The 26331-nt window shown below is 40.6% G+C and overlaps 1 protein-coding gene across 1 annotated transcript in view; it reads right to left on the reverse strand.

Annotated features, from left to right (window-relative positions):
* Positions 1-12416: 12416 nt before the first annotated feature.
* The window catches only part of TACR3 (tachykinin receptor 3), a 47847-nt gene continuing 33932 nt past the window's right edge, over positions 12417-26331 (reverse strand). Inside the window, exons 4-5 of the mRNA XM_068171069.1 lie at positions 18534-18730; positions 12417-15129 (exon numbers count right to left, since the gene is read on the reverse strand). Of these exons, the coding sequence (XP_068027170.1) occupies positions 14814-15129; positions 18534-18730 (513 nt within the window). The 3' untranslated portion in view covers positions 12417-14813. The remainder of the gene's footprint in view (positions 15130-18533; positions 18731-26331) is intronic.

The raw sequence follows: 26331 nt of genomic DNA on the forward strand, positions 1-26331 counted from the left end.
TGGAGTCCCCATCCCTTGAGGTATTGAAGAGCCTGTAGTGCTTAGGGGTATGGCTGAGTCAAGGACTTGTCAATGTTAGGCTAATGTTTGGACTCTAGGTTCTTAAAGCTCTCTTCCAATCTAGGCAGTAACAGGTAGCTGGGAAGAGTGGTATATGGCACTGCACCTCATCTACAAGCTTTTTATTTCCTTTTCCTTTGTGAATCAGTGTGTGTCATGTTTTTTGTTTTTTCAGTCTTTTGTACTCTTTCATTACTGTGAAAGTATTGTACACTTCAGAAAAAGTCTGAGTCTTGATGTTCCCTGTGCTGTAATGAAATGCTTTGGGAAAGTGATTTACTTGCTACAACAACATTTTAACAAAGCCTTTAATAGGTGCCACAGAAGTTTCTGGTTCAAAGTCTATGAAACTTTTGCATTTGCCTGAGGCAGGTAATTTTAATTAAAACCATTAGTCTAAAGATTCAGTATGTTCCACCAACTCCTAAAGGGAAAGGGTTCAACTATAATAAATTGTTCTTAACTTTTGTTCTCGATTCACTGAGGCCAAAAAATTTTGGTTGCAGTGGGAGGAAGGAAGATGTCCCTCTAGTTGGGTATCTAGGTATTGGTTGTGCTTCAGAGCATTTAGTGGTGTGCCCAAATACCTTTATGAGCACTTGCATTTAGTTAGTAGATGACTTGAAGCTTTCTTAAAAGCAGGGAAAAGTCTAACTCTGTGAATCTTTGGAGATATTCTGTGCTTCTCTGAGATGGTTTGTGATTTGATCCTTATGGTTTTTTCATGTTCCTTCATTTGCATTGCAGTTGTAAGGTGTTCTGATACGTAATATTCTCTGATGATGACTTCTCTGGCTTTTGTTTAGTTTTGAAATGGTGCCCTGGCCTAAATGGTGAATGCTAGCAATCACAAGGGAATAGCTGAGGCTGAATGAATGCTTTCTCTGATGCTCATTAGATACAGAAGTATGTCCCAGACTTACAGGTGTTAACTAATAACTCTTGGTTCATAAGGGAAGTGAGTGATTGCTGTACTTCTTTTCCTTGTAATGGGGTGTGTGCATTTGGTAAGATACCTGCCTAGGAATGATTTCAGTGATACTTTTGTTGCAGGGCTTTTTATTTTGTGACTGTGATTCACCATTTCAGTACCTCAGATGCTCAGAGGATGTGTATTATACTGTTCAGTTTCCCTAAATTTCATGTTTAGATAAGACAGCTTTCACTTTGTTTTGTGTGTCATAATGGTTTCCATTACATGTGCTTACAAGTTTTTTATTTTTATGGGTGGTGTTTTTTGAGCTGCTTAAACACCTTTAAGCACAGACATAAATATGGGGCATCTTGTTTTTTTCTGTCTATACTCTTGTGGGAGAAAGATGGGTGAAATCTTCAGCTGCTTGAGTTCCAACAGCCTTATCTGTCTGATTGTTGTTTCAATGTTCTTCAGTGGCCTGGCTGTTGGACATGTGAGCATCTACATGACATGCCTTTAGAACCTTGTTTAGGGAACACTGTCCTCCTGCAATGCAGCAGCAGCACAGATGTGTTTGCCCCTCTTTTTTCATTGCTGTAACTACCCCTATAGAGCAGTTGACACCATCCAGGATTCAGTACAGAAGTAGGATTCTGGACCCTTATTCAGCAATCTAGGGCTATTTGGATGGCTTTTATTTTTGCCAACTCATTTGACTCACTGTCTCCTTCAGCAGCTTCAGTTACTTGTCGTGTAGGACTCCACACAGCTTTCCACTTATAGTAGTTTTCTACCACACAATACGATCCATCAGTAAGCAAAGCATAATATCATTCAGCTTCTGATTACTCATTATATGATGGTGCCTCTTGGACACAAGCCTCCTCTTCAGTTAATGGTTCTGACTAGTCCATGCTGTCTTCCAGGATTTCTGGGTAGTTGGATATCCCCAGATGAGTTAATTGTGGGATCAGTGCTAGCTGTTTACTCCATGTAGTGCTGGTTGCATGACGTATAGAGGGAATGTTTCCTTTAATCATGCAATGTGGCATGGACAGTAGTGGTGCAAAGAGGCAGATCTGCTTCTGTACCCACAACTTCTGAAGCAGCTCTTCCTAGTGCAGGCTTTCCTGAATGCAAGCTATGCAGATGCTCTTAGCTTTCCTGTGGGAAAGAAAAGGGTTCCTTTCAAAGTTGTTTTTTTTTTTCCTTTCTCTTCCTACTAAAGAACTTCACAGCTCTATCCTTCCATGTTGTATGCATCAGTGCCTCTTGAGGAACAATGTTTTTTAATCAAGGGAAGCTTCAAGCAGTTAGGGGTTAAAAAGTTTAATTTATCAGTTGCAATTTTAGATGTAACAGGAATTTCAGATTTTGGGTTTTTTCTTTCATCTGGTTAGCGAAGATCAGAAATTTTATGGCAAAAACATTTGGACAAAATTTCTTCTAAACATTCACATTAACAATGTTGAAAAGAGGTTTTGGAATGTATAAACCAGGTATTTACATTAATAAAATGTATTTATTCCCCCCCCAGAATGACTTCTGGTTTAGAAATATGCCTCTCTGATAAGAAATAGTACAAGTGTTCAAAGGAATCAAATGAGACTTTTCTTTTTGGCTAAGCACCATTACAATATTTTTGGGATTGGATTGGAAGGGATTTTCATTTTTCAAGATTTTTTTGATTGATGGCTTAGCACCATTAGAGACTGGATTAAAAATCCCAAATCTTTTGAGTAGCGTAGTAATTCTTCTCAACTTCTTACTTTTCTCTTCTGACCTTTGTTCGAAATAACAGGTTTCCCTACTGTTAAAATTACTGATTTTCTTAATGGCCCAGAAAGATTGCTTTACAAATAATAGTTCTGGCAAATAATAATTCTGTTTCAGAAGCTCATCCTTTCTCTCCCAGAAAAAGCTAATGACATTAATCTTACTGGATAACTGGAGCAGTGGGTTTTGATGGGTATTTAATTGTTAAATCAATTTCTCTTGCTGTCTTTAAAAAGATGTACTATATTTTCACAAGGCTTTCATGGCTATTTTGATAAGACATATGGAAAAGACTCTCACATCCTTCAAACACTTTTCCATTTAGTAGCATTAGAGAAGTTGTTTCTCTTTATTTCTTGCTGTGGTGCTGGTGGCTTTATCAGTAGTTGTTTGGTTTTTTCCTTCTGAAACGGAATGTTCCAGATATAACAGTCATTCATGCAAGCCATTGTTTAGGCTTTAATACATATCTAAAGAAAAGCTCTCACTCAGCCCCCTTTCTGTTTCAGTACTCTTGCAGAGGAAGAATTGTATGGCAGAGAATAAAGGACAAGTAAAGAATCCATTTTCTGGTGCATGCAAGTGAAGCCTGTGTCACAGAGGTTAAAGCAATTATGTTATGACTTTCCAGTCTATAGCCCATTAGCTGTTGAGGTAATAGATTCATAGAGTAGTTTGGGTTGGGAGGGACCTTGAAGATCATCTAGTTCCAGCTCCCCAACCATGGGCAGAGACACCCTCCACCAGACCAGATTGCTCAAGGCCTTGTACAGCCTGGCCTTGAGGAACCTTCAGGGAGGGGGCATCCACAACATCCCTGGGCAACCTGTTCCAGTGTCTCACCACCCTCACCAGAAATAATTTCTTCCTAATATTCAGTCTAAATCTACCCTCCTCAAGCTTTAATCTATTCCTTCGTGTTCTGTCACTACAAGCCCTTGTAACAAGTCCCTTCCTGGTTTTCTTGTAGGACCCCTTCAGGTACAGGAAGGCCACTGTAAGGCCTCCCCAGAGCATTTTGTTCTCCAGGCTGAGCAGCCCCAACTCTCACAGCCTGTCCCTATAGGGAAGGTGCTCCAGCCCCCTGATCATCTTTGTGCTCCACACATCTGGATCCACCTCTGCATCATGTTGATGTCCCTCTTATGCTGGGGGCACCAGAACTGGATACAGTACTCCAGGTGAGGTCTCATGAGACCAGAGTAGAGGGGGAGAATCACCTCCCTTGTCCTGCTGCTCACACTTCTTTTGATGCAGCCCAGGACACAGTTGGCTTTCTGGGCTTCAAGTGCACATTGCTGGCTCATGTTGAGTTTTTCATCAACTTACACACCCAAGTCCTTCTCCTCCAGACTGCTCTCAAGCCACTCCTCATCTGGACTATATTTGTGCTTGGGATTGCCCCAACCCAAGTGTAGGAGCTTGAAGTTGGCCTTGTTGAACTTCATGAATGTGGTTGGGGCCCACCTCTCAAGCTTATGCAAGCCCCTCTGGATGCCATCCCTTCCCTCCAGCTTGCTTTCTGTACATTTGCTTCATATTTGCAAAATATCTCCATGGGCAAGAAGCAGATTGATCTGAAACATTTTATTTCATGTTTGCACAACTTATACCAATTTAAGATCTGGGATGTGCAGTGTTGAACATTTTTGGCAAGGTGCCAAGGTACTTTGCAAACATCTTTCTTGACTTTGTTTGGAATCAGAGCTTCTCAGTACTTCAGAGAACAAAGCTCTGTAGTGTCAAAAGGCCTTCATTTGTATGAGCTAAATGACTTAAGTAGAGGTGAGAAAGTGTGTGTTGGTTTCAGCCCTTGGTTTCTCAGTTGAGCTAGTGAGTTCTGGCTATACTGGTGAATTCACATCCTCTACCCACTAAACTGCCCTCCCATGATAGCTGTGGTGTCAGGGGTGCTTTGAAAAGCTCTGTATCTTCTTAATAACATCATTGAGATCCTGAAGTCAAAACATATAGACCAGTTGCAGAATAATGCTTATTAGTAGCTTTTAGAGCATGCAGAAAAGCATATAGAATAGAATAGAATAGACCAGGTTGGAAGAGACCTTCAAGATCATCGTGTCCAACCTATCATCCAACACTACCTAATCAACTAAACCATGCAACCAAGCACCCTATCAAGTCTCCTCCTGAACACCTCCAGTGATGGCGATTCCACCACCTCCCCAGGCAGCCCATTCCAACGGGCAATCACTCTCTCTGGGTAAAACTTCCTCCTGACCTCCAACCTGAACCTCCCCTGGTGCAGCCTGAGACTGTGTCCTCTTGTTCTGGTGCTGGCTGCCTGGGAGAAGAGACCAACCTCTGCCTGTCTACAACCCCCCTTCAGGTAGTTGCAGACAGCAATAAAGTCACCCCTGAGTCTCCTCCTCTCCAGGCTAAGCAGCCCCAGCTCCCTCAGCCTCTCCTCATAGGGCTTGTGTTCCAAACCCCTCACCAACTTTGTTGCCCTTCTCTGGACTCGTTCCAGCAAGTCAACCTCCTTCCTAAACTGAGGGGCCCAGAACTGGACACAGTACTCGAGGTGTGGCCTAACCAGTGCAGTGTACAAGGGCAGAATGACCTCCCTGCTCCTGCTGGCCACACTGTTCTTGATGCAGGCCAGGATGCCATTGGCCCTCCTGGCAGCCTGGGCACACTGCAGGCTCATGTTTAGCCTACCATCAACCAGCACCCCCAGGTCCCTCTCTGCCTGGCTGCTCTCCAGCCACTCTGACCCCAGCCTGTAGCGCTGCATGGGGTTGTTGTGGCTGATGTGCAGAACCCGGCACTTGGATGTGTTCAATCTCATGCCGTTGGACTCTGCCCATCTGTACAGCCTGTCAAGGTCTCTCTGCAGAGTCTCTCTGCCCTCCAGCAGATCAACTCCTGCCCCCAGCTAGGTGTCGTCAGCAAATTTACTGATGATGGACTCAATGCCCTCATCCAGATCATCAATAAAGATGTTAAAGAGCATGGGCCCCAGCACTGATCCCTGGGGGACTCCACTACTGACTGGCCGCCAGCTGGAGATCTCTTGCTTGTTCATACATTCATCTTATTTTATCTGAATTATTTTATCTGTTCAAGTGATTTTGACTATTTACATGTTCTTGCTCTTATGCAGCTAGGAAGGAGGGTTTGTGTTTTTGAAACATTAGGGCTGTGGTTGTGTAGCCTCACAATCAAGATTTCCATACGTTAACATGTACTGAAGGATAAATATCAGATAGGTGTAGAACAGAAGTCAGTTGCAAAAGATCATAAAATGCTGGTCAATAAGGTAAACAGGTGCATTAGAAGTTAGTAATTCCAATGGACTTAAGCAAAGAGAAAACTGATCTAGCAGAAACCAGTCTGCTGTGTAAATTGCTGCCTTTGTTGACTCTGTGTCCACAAGTAAGGATTTGATTTCACCCATCATGCCTTCAAAATGTCACCAGGTTTTGAGAACAGATCTTGGCTGTTGCATTTCCAATAACTCTAAGATTTCTCTACCCATACCCACTGTTGTGCATCAGGAAAAACTTTTCCTCTTACATTCAGTAAATGAAATCATTTGAGTAGCTTAGCAGAAATACCTAAAAGCTCATTAATGATTGGATGCTAGCAGCGCTTTCTTCTTCCATCTCTTTCAAAAAATCATGTAATTTATAGCTCTATAATTTTAACAGATTATCAGTTTCTGTGTAAAAGGATGCATTTGGAGTAAAACTGGGGAAAATAATGCCTAATGTTTTCTTCTTTCTACTTGAGTGAATACAAAAGAAACTGTAAAGAAATTATCTGAGTGGATTTTGTTCAGTTATATCAGAGTGAACTCTGGTGTAATTTAATTAACTTTATTCCATGCATATGAAATTAATATAGTATTTGGTCTCAGATACCCTTACACAGATCATTTTGTGAATTCAGAGGTAACCTTGCAAGAAGAGGAGTGTTGTATTTTTTCTACTTGAGAGAACCAGGAGAAGTTTTGAAAGCTTTTTCTAATCAAGTGGACGAGTATTATTATCAAGCCTATTTTCATCTGTCAGTCATTTCTTGTGTTGCATTTAAATTGTAAGCTCACTGAAGCAGCAGTGTTTTTGTTTTCTGTAGTGTGAAGTGTGCAGCACCATTGCTTCATGGCAAGAACCATGGCAGTCTTATGTTACTAATATTAGAGAAGTAAGTAGGTGCTTATGTATTATGATGATAAAATAATATTTTCTCGTACTACCATCTATGAGGTGAGACCTATTGGTTCCTTATCAAAGTTTTCAGTGTCATCTTCACCCAGTGCCAGCTGCACAGCTTGACATATAAAAAGAAGTATCTCTGTTAAAAGTTTTTGAGGTTCCTATTGCTTTTCCACATTAGAAGGATACAGAGATTTGTACTTTGATATTATATGATCTGGAGAGGGGGGTAAAAAAAAGCTTTATTGGAATTCGTGGGAAGTCAAGTTAAAAGAAATTGCATTTGGTCCTCATATATCTCTCTCTTTAAAAGACTCTCTATTTCCAGGAAAAGCTTTTCTGGTGTATTCAACGAGGAAAATACTGGACCTCAAAACTGTATATTCAGCAATTTCTGTAGCTTGAAGGCTGACTGCTTTCTCTCAGAGTAAGAGAGAATACTACCTTCTTTTTTGATACCCTTTCCCCACTTTTTCTTCCTTTTATTCTAAGGTCTTCAAGATAAAATTAACAATCAGATATTTATTACAGTCTTATTTAAAAACATTTAATGGCACAATGCACCTTGGGAGAAACATAATACAGATACATAATGGTAATCATCAGCTGCTTTTTTCTGCTCGGAATTTGTCTTAGAGTAATGTTTGTTTTTCTCATGCTGAGTATCAAAGCATCTCCTGCAGTTCTGACTTTTAAGATAATGAGCAAACTGAATATCCCCTTCCCATCTATGCAGATTGAGGCAAGACTTTTCACAGAGGAAGAGCTGCAGACTGACATTTCTCAGCTATAGTGGCCTAACTACAGACTCTTCTTAGGGAGGTCATGGTGATTCAGTGGGACCACTTTCAGAAGAGCTTGAAAGCCTTGAGGAGGAAGATGAAAGAGGTGGAATTTACATATATAGGCAGAAACGTGAAACTGATGGGTCTAACACTATTTAATCTATTGGAGAAAGACATGAAACTTCAGGTGTTTGCAAGGGGTTGAATTTCATCAGTTTCTTGCACTGTAGTGATGTGATTTTAAATAAAAAATAATTTTATTTTTTTTTAAAGCACTCAGCCAAGCTGTGAAAAGAGAAGAAAGTAAAGTACATGTTTGATTATTCATGTCATGGTAAAGTCCAACTCTGTGCATCAGTAACTTGTGGTAAAAAGTTATTTACATATGCTAATTTAATTTGTGTGCGCAGTTCTTAGTTTTTTAAAACATCAAGCTGATGCTCTCATGATAGTTATGCTACTTGGGAAATGGCTGGCTCCTAAGAGCTGATCCCAGCACAGACAACAGAATTCTGTGCCTTCCTGTCCAAACTAATTACATATCCCCTGTGGAGAGGTAACAGGTGAAGTTTCCTGAGAGAGAGAGAATCTATAGTGTATCAAAAAAAAAGAGAAAAGGCATTGCGCAAACTGGGAGAATGTTTTGGGAATTGGTAGCACTATTACTGCTGTGAGCACCAACTAAATTACTGCGATTGTGGGGTCTCTCCAGGGAGGAGACACTAGTAGCCCTAGTCCCTTGGTGCAGAGTCTGGCTCCCCACCTCTTTATTTAGCACTGCAGCACATTGGTGTGCAGACTCCTTGTTCTTTAGCCTGACCAGTGTGTTAGGATTGCTGCCTTTGATGCTCCCCAATGCCATCTCTCCAGAGACAAACCTTTCCAAAATTTAAATTATGTCTGGCTGGCAAAAGATGGCTTTTTATTGCAATGTGTTCTCTTCTGTCTTTCTCTACTCTCATCTTCAGGCAGGAGCTGTGAGCCTTGCAGAGTTAACAGCCCTGATATATCCTCTGCTTTCTCTGCAAAGTTAATTTAGTGCTTGACCTTAATTCTCAATACCTATAGCAGTGATTGGAAAGACAAAAGCAAAGTTAAAAGTGCTTCATCAATTAAAACATCAAGGCTTGTCCTAATATATTCAGAAACCTATGGTGGCTAGTGTAAGAGGAATTTAATTTTGTTTCTGTTTTCAATTATCTTTAAATTCAGGGGCTTCTGGGTACTGTGGAACACTTCCTGCAAGCTCCTTTATCACCTCCTCAGAGGCCTCAAAAGAATTAAGGCCCTTCTGTAATTATCAGTCACCAAACCATTTTTTCCCCTGTACAACAGGAACATGTATTTTGGGCTGTAGGTCGCATTGATTGGGAAAATGGTGACCTAGATACTGTCAAAGCTGTACATAAAAATAATATAATTAGCACACTTCTCTCTGTCATATCAACCTCTGCGTTTGGGAGAGACAGGGACATGACTATCTTGCAGCGATTCGTTTGTCCCAGCATCCCATTTGTGAAATTCTGCTGGGTATTTGTTGTGTCACTTGCAAATTCTTGCAAGGATCTGGGCTCTGTGGATGGGCCTCAGAGCCACCACTGAGAGGCCAAGGTGTGCTGGGAAACTGCATAGCTCTTTTCCATAGATGAAACTCATACATTTCCTTCAAGGTCTTTCTTCCCTGGAACTTGTCTGTGTATGCATACATTATTTGTGCTATTTAAAAATTTATTTATGTTACACCCTCTTTGGTATGCCCTGTGACAGGCAAGGCAAATGGAATTGCTTGGTAGTAAGCATTTAGAATTGGGACATATTGCTCCTGCTTCATTTGAATCTGTAGGTCTGTGTCCAGAAGGATTCTAGAGCTCTCTATGTCAGAGCTTGCAGAAGCACAGCCTTGCTGGGAGGCCTGTCTGGCTACACCAAAGCTCCCTCATGGCCTCAGGGTCAGTCTTCTTTTGAGCTGAAACAAGGAGAGGTTGCCCAAAAGTCTCACTTCCCATCAGCCTGCTGCCTGATGAATAGGGTGCATAAGAAGCTTTGCCATCTTCTTTGGAACAGGCAGAGCTAAATGTAAGTATTAGATACAAATATAACTGTTAAATGTGAGTGCAGTAGTTTAATAATAACTTCTCTTGTGAATCACAGCTACCGTTTCATTTGCTGGATTTCACTGTACTTTCATTCACAACCCAACCTTCCCATTCATGCCTATGGCCATGTCCTCAGAAACTGAGTATTTCCACGAGCTCCTATATAGCCTCAGATAGCAGGGTGATTGATGCTGTAATGCACATAATTTCTGGAAGGTACTTATACCAAGTTTTTAATAGGAAAACAGTAGTTAGCTAAGCACATACAACACATTTCTACACATATGTAGAAAATTGGTTAAATCCTGCTGAGCTGAGGGCTGAGCCATGTATAGAGCTGATCCTATTGTTGTACTGGGTGACATAGTGGCATCTGGGAATGGGAGCTGGCCAGATGTAAAGATAGCCTTGTCTTTTCCTTGCATGAGGCACTGGCATAACTTAATTGTGTTAGCTCAGTAGGACAGCCAGCCTTGCTTCAGATGCTTAATGAAAGATAATTTCCTAATCAGCCAGCCTGATACTTGGGAATACGAGCCACTGGTGCTTAGACTGTTTGAGATGGAGGTAAATAACAGAAGTTGTTGGATTTGTTTGGCAATGATTTTCTGGGTTTTAAAGTTGTTTGTGCTATTCTATTTTTAGAAAGCATTTAGCTAAAAAATGTTTCCTTGTGGTAATACGCTTGCAGACTGTATGTTTCAAGCTGATTCAACAGTTCAGTGCTGTTCACCATGCATGGTTTCTTGCACAATACAGGCATGTAAACAGGCTTTTGATATGATCTTTCAGCGTGTTCTGTGGTCTGTCAATTCAGCATTCAGATAACAGTGCTGCTCGTAAGAGCTGGGGCAATTACTCTTCCAAATTTGCAGAAGTATTAACAGAACTCTGACCAATTCTGTTCATTGCTCTAATTCCCTGTCAACTCTGCTAAATCTGGACAGTCTTGTTAGTTATTTGGAATATTCAAACAAGATTTCCTTCCCCCCTCTCCTTCCCCACCCCCCACCCCACCCCCCCACTCTGGTAATTGGTTTCTTTTTTGTTGCTTTCTATACCACAGATTTTTCCATGGGTGAGATATAGTTCAAATAGTACTCCTGTGGTTTTCCTCAGGATAAGACCAGAAGGGAAGGGGTTAGGAGCTGGGATTTTATGTTAATATTGGAAAAAAATATTGAGGAACCATAGAAACTGTAAATTCAGAGGGGAAACTACAGGAATAATGAGGGTATTTCTGACACCCTTATCTATTTCCCATGGAGTGCTTCACTCTTAAGAGAGAAGTAGCAATATGTTTATTGATACCAAACAGCAATTTAATGTAGTTTGGTAGTAATTTTGACAGTGGCTTAACAGGATTTGATGGCAGGGTACACTTGATTATTTACTGCATAGAGAGGATAGGGTCGGCAAAGCTGCCAGAGAGACACTTCAGTTGAATCATACAGTTCAGAAAGAATCCCCTTGTGTTAACAACTCCTTCTCAGAGGGGAGTTGAGGTGTGACTGGATCCAGACTTGGTCCCAGACTTGGTCAATGGTTTATGTATAAAGGACTATATGTGCACAATCAATCCTTTATATGATTTATACGAGTGATTGCCCATTGGAATGGGCTGCCCAGGGAGGTGGTGGAGTTGCCATCATTGGAGGTGTTTAGGAGGAGACTTAATAGGGTGCTTGGTGCCATGGTTTAATTGATTAAATGGTGTTGGATGATGGATTGGACACAATGATCTTAAAGGTCTCTTCCAACCTGGTTTGGTCTATTCTATTCTATTCTATTCTATTCTATTCTATTCTATTCTATTCTATTCTATTCTATTCTATTCTATTCTATTCTATTCTATTCTATTCATCATTTAGTTAGGATTTCAAAGTTTAGCCTGCTATTAATGACTTACTGAGAATCTGTTGTGGCAAGGACTCTCTCAACCTCATTGAGTAACCTTGAGAGGTGTCCCTACTCAAGGGAAGATCCTGGCACACGGCTCACTGTTTATGTAGTAAGATAACTGACTTATGATCACAGTTACATGCTGACTACATATGTTAGTTTCTTTCAGATTTGGCTTGAGTTGGACATTGACCAGCATTGTGGTTAGATAGGCACACTGTTCACATTAGTCCTTGGCTACTGTGTTGTTACCTCTCTCCCCTGATTCTACATTGAGCTGGATGTATCCATCATGACCAGGTGGATCCATTACAACTACCACTGGTAGTTATAACTGGAGCAGGATTTTGGGAAGTGAAAGTCAGACTGGGGAAGAGGGAAGCACATCACCACACTACCCCTCAAAACACAGGGAGATTATCAATGGATTGCTTGTCCAGAAGGTCATACTCTAAAGTACCTTGTAAGTGAAATTGTTTCACTAATTAAAGACACAAGTGTGAGGAAGCCACCATTTCTTCCTCAATATTTGTCAACCAAGGATCATAACTGTTAAATGAGAATGAAGTTTCATAGGTTTGTGATGCTGTATCTTTATATACAGCTCTTTAAGATTTATGCTCTCCAATAAATCTCATTACAACCATGTTATTCAAACTTACATTCATTTATTGATGCTTATCAACACTGATTTTGTAACAGCCATAGTTAGAAAACACAGTTTATTTAACAGCTATACGTTTGCTGTATGTTCCTGAAAAGGTGTACATGAGGCAGAGGATGTTACAGCGTGGGTTTGTAATATGTCACCATCAGGCTTAACATGCTTAGGTACATTTTTGGGTGGGTGTGGGGTGTGGATACCTTGAATCTTGTCATAAGAGCTGATAAATACCGGTGAGGATTTAAAATTCTTTAAAGAGGTTATTTCAAGGGAATAGAGTAGAAAGCTATTTTTATAGGCATTGCACAACACTTGTTAGTTTAGTATACCCTTTGTTTTGAAGGAACAGTCAGAGTACAACTGTGGCATGATGGAAAATAGAGCTGTTTGTTGAGAAATGCAAGCCAAAAGGAAAACCATTAACGAGGAGAGTTCATTGCTTCAGTGGATTTAAGATCAGGCCTTGGACAGGAAAAGTGTGAGTTTGGGACTAATGATACATTTTTATCAGAGCACAATGTTCTATGACCATGTTCTTCATTTATTCCACGTGTGGAGGGTTTAATATTAAGTACTGGGTTTGATGACATTTCACCTTACACAGGATTTTAATTTAGCTGAGTGATACAGCAGCGCACTGAAATTACAATACAGAAATTACACTTAGCAGAATACAGCAGCTGACTACACAGAAGAATCACAATACAAACATGATTCTCATTACTGGTCTCTTATGCTTACTGTCACAATGCCTTGCACCCCCGGTTGCTGAGAAGGAATGTTAGCTAAAGCCAGCTCAAACCTTTCTCTCTTCAAACTTCTTTGTTATAATTGCTCAGCTTTGGTAAGGTGTTGAGTTAAGCTAATTATACACTCCCCTGTGCCAATCTGGCTGACTTAGGAAGACATTCACACTCTCTTGCTTAGATTTTAATTAACTCTTTCAGAACATACACAGCCAGTTGATGAAGAAAGGTTGTGGGGCTTGGGGACTTCTAGCCTAGAAAAGACTGAGGGAGGTGGATCTTACCAATGCTTACAAGTACTAAAGCATGGGTGTCAGGAGGATGGGGCCAGTCTGTTTTCAGTGGTGTCCAGTGACAGGGCAAGAGTTAACAGACACAAACTTGAACATAGGAAGTTCTGTCTAAACATGAGGAGGAACTTCCTTACTTTGAGGGTGGTGAAGCACTGTAACAGTTTGCCCATAGGGGTTGTGGAATCTCTATCTCTGGCGTTAGGGCAGGTTTCCAATGACTCATTTCTGTACAGCCTGCTCTAGGCGAACCTTCTTTGGCAGGGGGCTTGAACTAGATGATCTCTAGAGGTCCCTTCCAACCCCTCTCATTCCGTGATCCACACAACTGATAACAGCCATTCATCTAAAGCAAAAAATGTCTTCTGGTTCTTCTGTATTAAGTTCAGCTTTCTTTGCAACAGTGACCATCAGTGGATTTTGACTGAATTGGGTGGGACATTGTGTGTGTAATATTGCCTGATGTGTTTTCAGATGAAGACAGAGGAGTATTTTTGCATGCATCCAGCTATGGGAAATTTGGGAAAATAGCCCAAATGCTAATATTTTTTTTCCCATTGTGAAGGTGTTTCATAGTGAAATATATGTATCTTCTGCAAAAAAAAGTTCATTGATGGACACATGAGTATTTTCCTTATGTGTGAATCACCAGTTTAAAATCTTTCTAAGCTTCTGTTAGGGTCACTGAAGAAAGATCTTTCCACTAGCACTAAGATACAAAGCTATAGGACATTAATCTAAATATTGCATCCTCCTGGAAGTACACCTTCCATTGGAGTCAAATGTCCACTGATACAGAAACTTCAGCAGAATCTGGATTAGTCTCCTAGAGATGTTCTCCTTTTTCAAAGCAAGGAAATGAACAAACAAAACAACACTTTTGATATTCGAAAAATGTACTGCTGCAGAGAGAGCTGAACTTGAGTAGACGTGGGGGCCATTAGGTCTTTATAAAGGGTTTTTTTCTCTTTTTATTTTAGTCAGCTCTTATGTAATTTTGTTACTGTAGATTAAATTCTCTCATAATGGAAACCATCATACAATTCAGCTTCAATACACAAAGGAGCCTGTTAGATTTTAGTGAGTGGAACATAAGTGCCACAGATCAGGTACAACTGAAACAATGTCTGGGTTTGTGTCCATGTGCCCTTAGCTTATTTTACGTAACGCCTACAAACATTGCCTTGTAGAAGGTGCAGTTGTGCTTTTGAACTGGTGCATGCATCAGGTTCCTCTTTCTTTCCAAAGCAGAAAAAGTAAGTGATGCTTGCAAGTCTCATATTTATGCCTAGGGTTCATCAGTGGAATTATGCTTACTTTCCTGTAGCATGAATGTCTAGTCCCAAAGCAGATGATCCTTGTCCAGTGCTACCCTTTTAGCAACTGTCACCATGAAACGCTTAGGAATAATCATCTGCTGATGTGTGCAGTGAACTGATGAGACTTGAGGCTGTGGAGATAGTCTTGGAATTCCTCTGTGAGCAGTCGTTGAAACTCGTGTCCCTTGGAGCTGCTCTTTTCTTACGGCTGCTGTGGATGTTGTCTCCATCGTTAGTGTCGAACACCATTGTCATGCTGGACTCCATTCTGGACACAGCATATAGGCTACTTTGCCTGGTGGGATGAAATCTGGCTGCCTTGAGCTCTAGCTCATCGTAGCTGGACACCTCAATGAAGGGGCACCAACGGAAAGCTCGTTTGAAGCCAGCTCGAAACCTAGGAGGAAAGGTAATTGGTGAAAGCCTCTGCTTGCAAGACCCAGCCACAGGTCTTCATTTGAGAGCACACACAGTGCTGACAGGACACTGACTTAACTCATTATCTTGCCCCTGATAGTGTTGGTGGTCAAGTCAGTGGGATGTTGCTTGATTAAGTCTAAGTAAGGTAAAAAATATAGCTGTCACAGCTCATTTCTGTTTCTAATTTTCTGTGTACTTTCCCTGCTTTTTAACATTGCTGTTTTCCTGGTGCTCAATTTCACTTCCTTTGCACATACCTAAATAAAAAGACACAAGCTTTCATGGCTCTGTCTTCACAGAAATTGTTTTGATGTGACCTATGATGAAATCTGCACCTGCATCACTTCTCAGCAAGAAAATTTGTAGCCTCCTTTTCTCTAAAATACCTTGCCAGCTTCCAGCTTCCAAAATCCCTTCTATGCTTCCTTACCAGAGATGCTTAAATGGGAAAAATGAGGTAAAACTAAAACTTAAAACTGCATTCTACCAATGAAATTCATTTAGAATATCAATGTTTTCATTGCCTTCACCAAAACATCCAGCCAGAGTGTCCCAGCACTGTCCCTTTCTCAAAGGCACAGCCTCAAATGGTCACATGGCTGATGTTTGTACAAATGATTTTCCAAATATTTTATAATTAAAGAAAATCCTAGAATCTTTAGAACTGAATGTGAGCAACATACCAATGGCAATTTTGAGGCTTTAGTTGTTAGTGCTTGCAACAATTCCAGAGGCAGAGATTTACTCTAGAGACCATTGCTACTTTCCATGTGAAAGCATTTCAAGAATGCAAATCATATTAGAAAAATAATTTTGGTGTATACTTATGAAAAGAACATCTTTGCAACTTGCCATAAAACTTAGCTGACTTTCTCCCCTGTCTTGCTTCTCTTATATTTGTTTCATTTTGTCTGTAAGCTTTTTTCCCACCCCTTTTTTTCTTTTGAGAAACAGTTCCACTCTGACAGCGATGACTACAGATAAAAATTTAGATCAAGCTTTCAGCAGAAGTCGACTGATCTGACAGAAAGAAATTTGTTGGTTTGTCTGCCTTTCTCTCTGCCTTTCTCTCTGCCTTTCTCTCTGCCTTTCTCTCTGCCTTTTTTTCCCCCTCAGCTTTTAATATCTGCCACAGAGCTGTCTTATGGTGGTGAAGAAGGACATAGCCTGGAGAAGAGGAGGCTCAGGAGTGACCTCATTGCTCTCTACAACTACCTGAAAGGTGGCTGTAGCCAGGAGGGAGTTGGTCTCTTCTCCCAGGCAACCAGCACCAGAACAAGGGGACACAGTCTCAAGCTGCATCAGGGGAAGTTTAGGCTCCAGATGAGGAGAAAATTCTTCACCACGAGAGTCATTGGTCATTGGAATGTTCTGCCCAGGGAGGTGGTGGAGTCACCATGCCTGGAGGTGTTCAAGAGGAGATTGGACATGGCACTTGGTGCCATGGTCTAGTCATGGGTCTGTGGTGACAGGTTGGACTCGATGATCCTTGAGGTCTCTTCTAACCTTGGCGATACTGTGATAGTGTAGCTTGCTGCTTAGCATTCCTCTGTTTAGATGCAGTCCACATTACAAAAAGATATTAAAAGAACCTCTGATGGAAATAGGCTTAGTGAAGGAAGATGTAAATATTTGTAAACTGTATTATTTTTTATCTCACTTTCTACTTTTTTTCACCTTCAGGATGTGACTTTTCTTCATATTGAAATAATATACTCTTTATCTAGAAACTTAAGTAATGTCCTAATTAGCCTGTAAGATGATACTAAGAACAAGTATTTTGACTCCATCTGATACTATACCCAGCAAAGGTATCAATACTGTATCAGACTCTCAGTGTTAGGCTGTATTTTCCTACTGCATGAAAAGTAACCAGGCATTCTGGCTTCGTAATTTCAATATGGAACTTAATTACAAGAAAACTTTCATCAGTGTTTCATTCTTGCATTAAATTCTGAACAAGATGATCTGTAGTGTGTCTCAAAATTATTTTTTGGGGGTTAATTTGTATCCTTTAATCCAGGTATTTAATTTTGCAGAGTATGAATGCCAACATAAATCACATTAGAGATTAACTTTTTTAAAAACAACATCTGCCATAATTTATTATATTTTTTTATTAAGAAAAGGGCAACACTTTTGTGACAGCAGATTTTGTGATAGCAATTGAGAAAATGTGAGACCTTGGTTTTGCAGATACCTTTTCTCTTTTTCACTGCTGACAGCCAGTGAAATCTGATCGGTGTTGAAATTCATGGGAAATTCACTGTTTGAGTTAGCATTTCATCCTTACATATTAAAGCTTTATCTCTTCTTTAAACAGTTGTAAATGTTCAAAAGGAACAGAAGGCGGTATGAGATCAGGCGTTACCTTAAAAGATTGAATATTAAGCACCACAAGCTACCCTCATCAAGGGGGCAGACTCCAGCGTTTTTACACCAATCAATCGCAACAGGATTTGATCACTTCATTAGCAATTAGACTTTTTTAGGCTGTTATTGCGTGGTCTATAGTGGGATCTTATAAATATTTAACAGATTTGGTATAAAGCTTGTCAGCAATTAAACGTCACACTGGCTGCTCATTCAAAAGATGATGCTTGTTCAAATAATATTTAAGCTTATTAATTCAGTACTAATTCATACTGACTTTTTGAACTAATTTATTCATAGCACTCTTTTTTCCAGTAATACTAGAAGAAACGCTGAAAAATAGGGTGGCTAGGATGAAGTTTGTTTAGATCCTTGTCCTACAAGAATGAACATGAGTTCAGTCTGCAATCCTGTAGTTTAAAACTGCCAAACATCTGTAAAACATCACCAAACTCAACAAGTGCAGTGCCTCTGGAATTCAAAGCACAATGCTTTGCTATCAAGTACTGTATTGTATTGTAATTTATGACTGAGGAATGAGAATAGAAGTATCTGTTTTCTTAGCCTGGTACAGACTTCAGAGGAGAAATCTAATGGAGAGGTATGAAATACATAGTGAATCACGTTTTATGCTATATCCTTCCTGCCCTGCAAAACAAATTTGTGGCTACAGTTAGGGAACATACAGACTGCACTGTATGCTATTAATGACTATCTTTACTTCTTTATGTTAATGTTTGTAAGACAAAAAATACTAAACTGCTATAGATTTTAAATTTTGCTTATGGAAACCTCAAGAGTTAGGTTTTTTTCAAATTTTAATAGACTAAAATATTTACTGGAAGTGCTCATTTGGTTTGTTGAGATGTATTTCAAGCAGAAACCTAAAGGAGCATTTTGTTTTCTTTCTCTTTAACTGAGACCTGTTGAAGTGAAAATTCTGTCTTTTAAACTATTTGTATTCTCGTTCACATTATGCATACCAATCATTTAATAACCATCTCTTACCTCTTATTAAGACAGCAGTAGATAATGGGATTGTACATTGTGGAGCTCATGGCAAGCCAAAAGCTGGCCAGATAGATTTGCTGAATGTATTTCCACCGATTTAGCTGTTGATAAATCCCAGTAACTATGAAGTAAATGTGGTAGGGCAGCCAGCAGATGGCAAATGTCAGCACAACCACGATCATCATTTTTACCACCTGAAAGAAGGAGGTAATAATGCTATTTTATAACATTCCAACATCCATTAGTCATTTTCTTGCATTTCATTATTGTTAGTCAAAGCAAAGATGAATATGCTTTTGTATCATTTTCCTTTGAATATGACTTACCTAAATTTAATTTTGGTGTTGGTGTTGGGTTGGTTTTACTGGGTCTGTTTGTTTGTGGTTTTTTTTGTTGTGGGTTGGGTGGTGTTGTTGGGGTTTTTTTGTGGTGGTGGTGTTGGGTTTTTGGTTTTGTATTCTCTCTTGGCTGAAGATCCTCCTTTCCCTAAGGAAAATAACATTAATATCTTCTCTAACTTTATTTTTATTGATTCTTCCAAGTAATATATTTGCTTCCTTATACTTGACTATCTAAAAAATACCTTTTTTTCTCTGTACCTGTAGTCACAGAATACAGTTACAGGGTGGGGTTTTTTTTGTTTTATTTTATTGACCCTGGTGTCTTTTTGTGTTGTGATCTGCAATTACAGTCCTTGTCCACAATTATTTGATGTGATTTGAGTAAACACTGGGACACTAGATTGTAGGAAATGAGCAACTGCAGTATTCTGTTCCATTTCAGAGGCTAACAGTTCCCTTGGCTGGTGATCATTATTTGTTGTTTTCTGCAGGCATTGTAGCATCTGTTAGCTACCATAGTTTCCATAAAGCAGAAATGAAGAGAAGCTCTGTTTTGTGCTTGAAACACAAAAAGAAAAGCTGTGAGCCATGTAAATTTTTTCACTCCTGTCTTTCTCTCTTCAATTATGTGAAGTGCTAGCCCAGCTACCATTTTCAGCAGAGTAAGTCACAATGTGTCCTGTTAACAGATATACTTTTTTGTAGGTAAAATGAAACCAGACATGATGGATCTGTGCTGGGAGGTCTCTTGTCCATTTGTACTGTGAATACTGAGGAATATTAGAGATGATTACCAACAGTTCCTTTCATGTCTCTGTGCAGGCTGTTGTTACCTATTGTCTCTAGTTTTGCCAGGAGGAAATAATTAAAAAAAAGAACACTGAAATTTCCAATACTTACATGTTTTAGGTTGGTAATTTTATAGTATTTCTGCTAATGTAATTAAATAATTTTACATATAAATGTCATGATGCCATCTTTAGCGCTTATCACAGCTTCCTGTGGGAAACATAAAGCAGTCTTGCATTTAGTATCTGGCACCACTTTACAACCAGTTTCCTGCTGGCTTGGACTGTACTGTACAAGATTTTGTTTATGAGAATGCTTATTATTACTGATACACATATTTAAAGAAACCAAAGGGATGTCTGTCCACACATACAACAACACTGTTAACATTCAGTTCTCCTGAAACACTTTTCATCAGTGAAACTGTGAATAACTGCAGAAAGGAGACCAGCATTGTTATGAGGGAAGGCAACACAGCAGGGTATCACTGTCACCTTTGGTAAGCATGCATCTGTATCTAGGCAGGTACAGAAGCATATGGGACTGTGTGCAGTACGTGGTTTGGAGGAGGGAATTCACTATATATGAATAGACATCTCTGGATTAAATCATATCTGAAATGATGCCATAAAAATGTTGTCAAATCACAGTCTATCATTAAATGACATCTCTTATTTTTACTCAATTACTTCGCTGGGGATTTACGCAAATCAGCAAGTCTACTGATGATGTAAAAGTGGGCGGGGTGGCTAACACACCATCGGGCTGTGCAGCCGTCCAATGAGATCTCAAAGGCTGGAGAGCTGGGTGCAGGCAAACCTCATGAAGTTCAATAAGGACGAGTGCAGGGTCCTACAGCTGGGGAGGAATAACAACATACACCAGTACAGGTTAGGGGCTGTAAAGAAAGACCTTGGTGTCCTAGTGGACAGCAAGTTCTCCATGGGGCAGCAATGTGCCCTTGTGGCCAAGAGGACCAATGGTATCCTGGGGTGCATCAAGAAAAGTGTCCAGCAGGTCCAGGGAAGATCTTCTCCCCCTCTACTCTGCCCCAGTGAGACCACACCTGGAATGCTGTGTCAAATTCAAAGGAGACAGAGACCTGCTGGAAAGAATCCAGTGGAGGACCATGAGAATGATTAGGGGACTTGAGCATCTCCCCTATGAAGAGAGACTGAGAGACCTGGGGCTGTTTATTATGGAGAAGAGAAGACTGAGAAGGGATCTGATCAATGTCTATAAGTATCTGAGGGGTGGGTGTGAAGTGGATAGGGCATCTCATTTCAGTAGTGCACAGTAATAAGGCAAAGAACAATGGATACAAACTTGAACATAGAAGGTTTCTCCTCCAGATGAGGAGAAACTTCTTTATGGTGAGGGTGAGAGAGCAGTGAGGTTGTGGAGTCTACCCTCTCTGGACACGTTCAAAACCTATCTGGATGCATTCCTGTGTGGACTACCCTAGGTGATCCTGCTTTTGGCAGGGGGGTTGTGCAGGGTTATAACTTTGCATGTTATAACTGGAGCCACTGTTGGAGCCATAAGAGTCGTTCTGGGGAACTGTGGAAGTAACAGCTACCCTTCTGGTATTGCTACCTCGGGTTCTGCCACTTTGCAATTCCCTCAGTCTCCTGAAAAGATTAGAAGTTGGTTGGCCATCCCAGCGGTTCATGTTCTCACCAAACTGATCACGCAGAGTTATCCAAATAGTTCTATGTGATTGCCTTGGTGGTCTGTTTTGAAATGACCGGTTTTGGAATGTCCTGTTTTGGAATGACCTCCTTGGAGGACGTGTATTCCTCACAGATGAAACTTGTATCCACCTGGAGGGAGAATTGAAATTATCCTTCTGTGCCAATTGGTATATGGAATCTTTTAACTCTCTTATGCAATTCTGAATATCACCAGACATTGTTTTAATGGCTGAAACCAAAGAACCACGTGTCATGCTATCCTCCAATTGTCTCATTTGATCACTGAATTGGCCAACCGTAGGAGAAGCTCCACCATAACTTCTTGACACAATTCTGCTTGCCAGAATGTTTGCATAATTGGAAGGAGCAAGTTTGATGATCTTTTTAGCAAGACCAATACCCACAGGAATGTCATCAGGATTCAGAGTTTCATGTTCACCATAGAGTAGCTCTCTAACAGCAAATTCTCTCAAGCGCTTAATTCCCTCATCTATGGTAGTCCAGGGTTTAGGATTCCATGGAAGATCATCTTGGGAAGGGTATCTCAGGGCAACCGCTATTAAAAGGCGTATCCACAGATTAACCTTACCGAGAGCTTCGCCTAGATGCCTATCTATTCCATTATCCCTTGAGAGAGTTCCTAACTGAGCTGCTGACTTGTCTCCAACTGTTAGAGCTGAAGCACCTGTATCATAACACCTACTAAGCCAAGCTAGAACTGGCTCCTTATCTGCCCTGGTGAAATCTTTACGGACATTTCTCAATTCCTCCCGTGGTGACGAACAGTCTGTAATATCATCTTGATCTTCATCTCCCTGAATTCTTTGCCCGTAAAATCCTGCTGTCATTCTCCTAAGGATCTCTTTAAGCTGAGAACCACCTTTGCCAGCTGCCTTCCTAACTTCATCTCTATCCTGCTTTGATCTCACTAGGTTGGCTAGATCTTTAAAACAAACCTTCTCTTCCTCCTGAGCAGGATCTTTTAGAGTAGAGGGCCCCTCACCAGGATCAGTCTCCACCTCTTCTTCTCCATCTTGGGCCTTTCCACTTCTAGTCTTTAAAGGAGCCATCTTGACTGGAGCTGTGTTTGAATTTACAGCCACCTTAATGGAAGCTGACAGGTCCTGAGATAAATCAGCTGCTGGGGCAGTGACTTCCGGTCCCACCGAGGGAGTGGGTGGAAGTGACGTTGCTCCATTAATGGCCGACGGAGAAGAAGAAGAAGGAGAAGGAGTGGGAGAAGGAGTAGGTGCCATGTTGATACCAGCCGATGCCCTTGGCTGCTTGCCAGAATCAGCAAAGTCATTTAGAGCTGCTTTACCAATTAACTTTTTAGCCTTCTTTTTAACTGACACGGGTTCTCCACAGTCCTCGTCACTAGATGACTCTGGGACTGATCGAGAGCCACGGCGTTTTCTTTTTGATCTAGTTTTAATAACAAAACAAGCTCTGGACACCTTTTTCTCCCGACGCCAGGAATACAGAGAATACACATTAGTTATCACCAGCAGCAGAATTATACACATGAAATAAATCACCTTTGGATCCCAGGCATCACCTAAAGTTACTGTCTCCTCAGGCGGAATCTTAAAACTCTTTATCTCAATTGGGAGAGTGGTGGAGGTAACATTCCTGTATCTCACTGGCCATAATAAATTAATACATTTTCCATACCATAATTTAACTTTATACATAACCCACATATAAATTGTCCGCACCAAATATTTACCCAGGTAATCCAAAATCAAACCCAAACAATACCTGTAAACCAGAGCCCCAAAAATTGAAAAGAACAATCGCTCCACAAACCACAATACCTTCATGTTTGCTAATTCAGCTGGAAAACACTAAATCAATCAAGTAATAAACTAAACTAATTATCTGCCCCACGTTGGGCGCCAATAAAAAAAATGTGGTGAGTTTGGAAGGGGTAAGGCCAAGAAGCCTCCTCCCTTCCCCCTTGTAAAGTAAAAGGGAAAAAAAGTTGAAGGGAAAGGAAAAAAAACCTCACAAGCTGAATTAGCAAAGCAGTGGAGCTATATTTACAAAGCAGTGTAGGATTTGCAGGGAGATATTTACAAATTTACAATATCTACAATATATACAAAGATATACAACAGAGTAACACAGAAATGAGAGTAAACCCCTCGGCAGAGAGGGGGTTCCCCACCTCCTCTTTCCCCTCTTTCCCCCCTTTCCCCAGATTAGGTTAGAAGAGAGAAAGAGCGAAAGAAAGAAGTTAAAAGCAGTTTTGTGTTAATTGGAAAGGAGTTAATACCGGCTGTTATCTGGTCTTCAAGGCCGAGGCCTTGGCAGAAAGCCCAGCACAGGCAGAGCTGCTGCACGAAGCAAAGACGGAAGCAAGACTGACTGAGAAGTGCTGGAAATGTCCAGTATAGTCCCAGCTCAGAAGGTGCTTCCTCCCACTTTACCAATGAAATAGTTTAGACTATTCCTTCCATTTACCAACTTCCGTCCACCATATTCCCTTTCTTAAGGGGGCAACGTCAACCGGCCACAGGGGTTGGACTTGATCTCTGGAGATCCCTTCCAACCTCTAATGTTCTGTGATTCTGTAATGCCTTGCACAGATTGTACAGGTGGAAAACCTAACTCTGTAGTTTTAGCACAATACTTAACCTTTCTGTCCATTGATTTATGGGTACATGTTGCTTGCTGCTGCATTTGTATAGCTGCCAGAAATGATAAGTATTACTTCAACACTGTTCAGTACTTCTGTAATTTCAGGACACTTGAGAGTCTAATTACTTGCTTTGATATTTAATTAGGAAGTATTGCAGTACCAGCTGTGCATGTGAAATTATTCCTAGAATTATTTATTATTGGAATATCATAGGTACTAGATGGAATGACTTTTATATCCAAGTTTTCAAAGTGTAATCAAGCAAAGGCATATTTATAGTGAGCATTGCATCTGTGCAGTGCTTGAGCACTGAACCAGTAGAGATTTCCAGTAGTTTAATATGGTTGAATGCTTTTGTCACTTATGCCCCAAAAGTCACATTAACAGTGCAGGTAGCCAGTTCTTTCTGGCCATTTTTCTGTCGTACATTGAAGGACAAGGCAAGCAGTGCTTCAACAACAAATCTAAAGGTCTCCTAAAGTTAATAAACCTTCACAGGCTGTACTAACAACAGCTCTTTGACAACTGCAGCACACAAAAATTAACACAAAATGCATTAAGTTCTGGTTTAACCCAAATACCCTGGCTACAACCATCCTTCAGGTAGGTGTAGACAGCAATAAGGTCTCCCCTGAGCCTCCTCTTCTCCAGGCTAAACAATCCCAGCTCCCTCACCCTCTCCTCATAGGGCTTATGCTCAAGGCCTCTCCCCAGCCTCATTGCTCTTCTCTGGACATGTTCAAGAGTCTCAATGTCCTTCTTAAACTGAGGGGCCCAGAACTGGACACAGTACTCAAGGTGTGGCCTAACCAGTGCGGAGTACAGGGGCACAATGACTTGCCTGCTCCTGCTGGCCACACTATTCTTGATGCAGGCCAGGATGCCATTGGCTCTCTTGGCCACCTGGGCACATTGCTGGCTCATGTTCAGACGGCTGTCAATCAGCACTCCCAGGTCCCTTTCTGTTTGGGAGCTCTCCAGCCACTCTGACCCCAGCCTGTAGCACTGCATGGGATTGTTGTGGCCGAAGTGCAGCACAAGCAAAAGATGATTTTAGATGGAAATTAGTCTTTGATTTGTGAAGTAATAAGTTACTGGAATGACAGAAAATGAAGCATGCTATATTCTTAAACATTCAGGTGTGCAGCTGTTTTCATAAATAACAAAAATTACCTAAGCATTCAAAGTATCATTTTTCTCTCAAGTCTGTATCAGTCTTAGTTTCACTGAAATGAATGGTAATATGATGATACCTCCCAGTTTAGGGGGCGACATGCAATGAGCTTTCCTTAGTAATGGGTAAAGTGCATTTCCTGGAACAAAAAAGTGCTAATCTTACCAGGAAATAGGGATGTTTAAGACAAGGTTAAATTGCCATTCTTTTGGGTACTTATGTAGTGCAATGCACTTATTGACATAGATAAGTGAAATGTTGCAGGGTTTTGTGGCACAAAATTGTTCAAAACACAGGACAGTTCCATTTGAATTTCCAATCAGTCACAGAAGTTAGGAGAGGAATCCAAAAGCACTATTCTGTCTTCATTTCATCAGCTAAGTATGTGTATGTGCTCACAAAAAATGGAGAGCAAGAAAAGGAAGATGAAAAGAAGGGCAATTATTCCCAGTTTGCTTTACTATTTCAGAGATAGGCACACATAGTACAAGGCCATACCTGACAGTTTATGGATGCAGTTCTTGGTCTTTCCAGTGTTAAGTTTAATTTCATGATGATTTCAGTAGTGATGAACAGAAACTGCCTTCAAGGTCTATAAACCTGGGACACCTTGATTTTACATGGTGTAAATCCTGATGAGTAAGTGCCAGTAAATGGTTAAGCTCAATCAAGGCACAGGGAAAATAAACGCAATAAGCCAAGTATGAATTTGCTGCAAAAGCCTGATTGTCTTTTCCCGGTACACTGTGATATTTCACTAAATAAGTCTCCAGTGACACTTTGAAGGTTCAACTGCAAAGTGAGAGTCTCAGTGGTGGTCTGGGTTGGATTTTATTCTTTCTCTCTTTCTTTCTCTCTTTCTTTCTCTCTCTCTTTCTCTCTCTCTTTCTCTCTCTCTTTCTCTCTCTCTTTCTCTCTCTCTTTCTCTCTTTCTCTCTCTCTTTCTCTCTCTCTTTCTCTCTCTCTTTCTCTCTCTCTCTCTTTCTCTCTTTCTCTTTCTCTCTTTCTCTTTCTTTCTCTCTTTCTCTTTCTCTCTTTCTTTCTCTTTCTCTCTTTCTCTTCTCTCTTTCTCTTTCTCTCTTTCTCTTTCTCTCTTTCTCTTTCTCTCTTTCTCTTTCTCTCTCTCTCTCTCTTTCTCTCTCTTTCTCTTTCT

Source organism: Melanerpes formicivorus, unplaced genomic scaffold, assembly GCF_026170545.1.
Source record: "Melanerpes formicivorus ecotype bairdi unplaced genomic scaffold, bMelFor1.0.p_v2 SCAF_4, whole genome shotgun sequence".
Classification (NCBI taxonomy): Eukaryota; Metazoa; Chordata; class Aves; order Piciformes; family Picidae; genus Melanerpes; species Melanerpes formicivorus.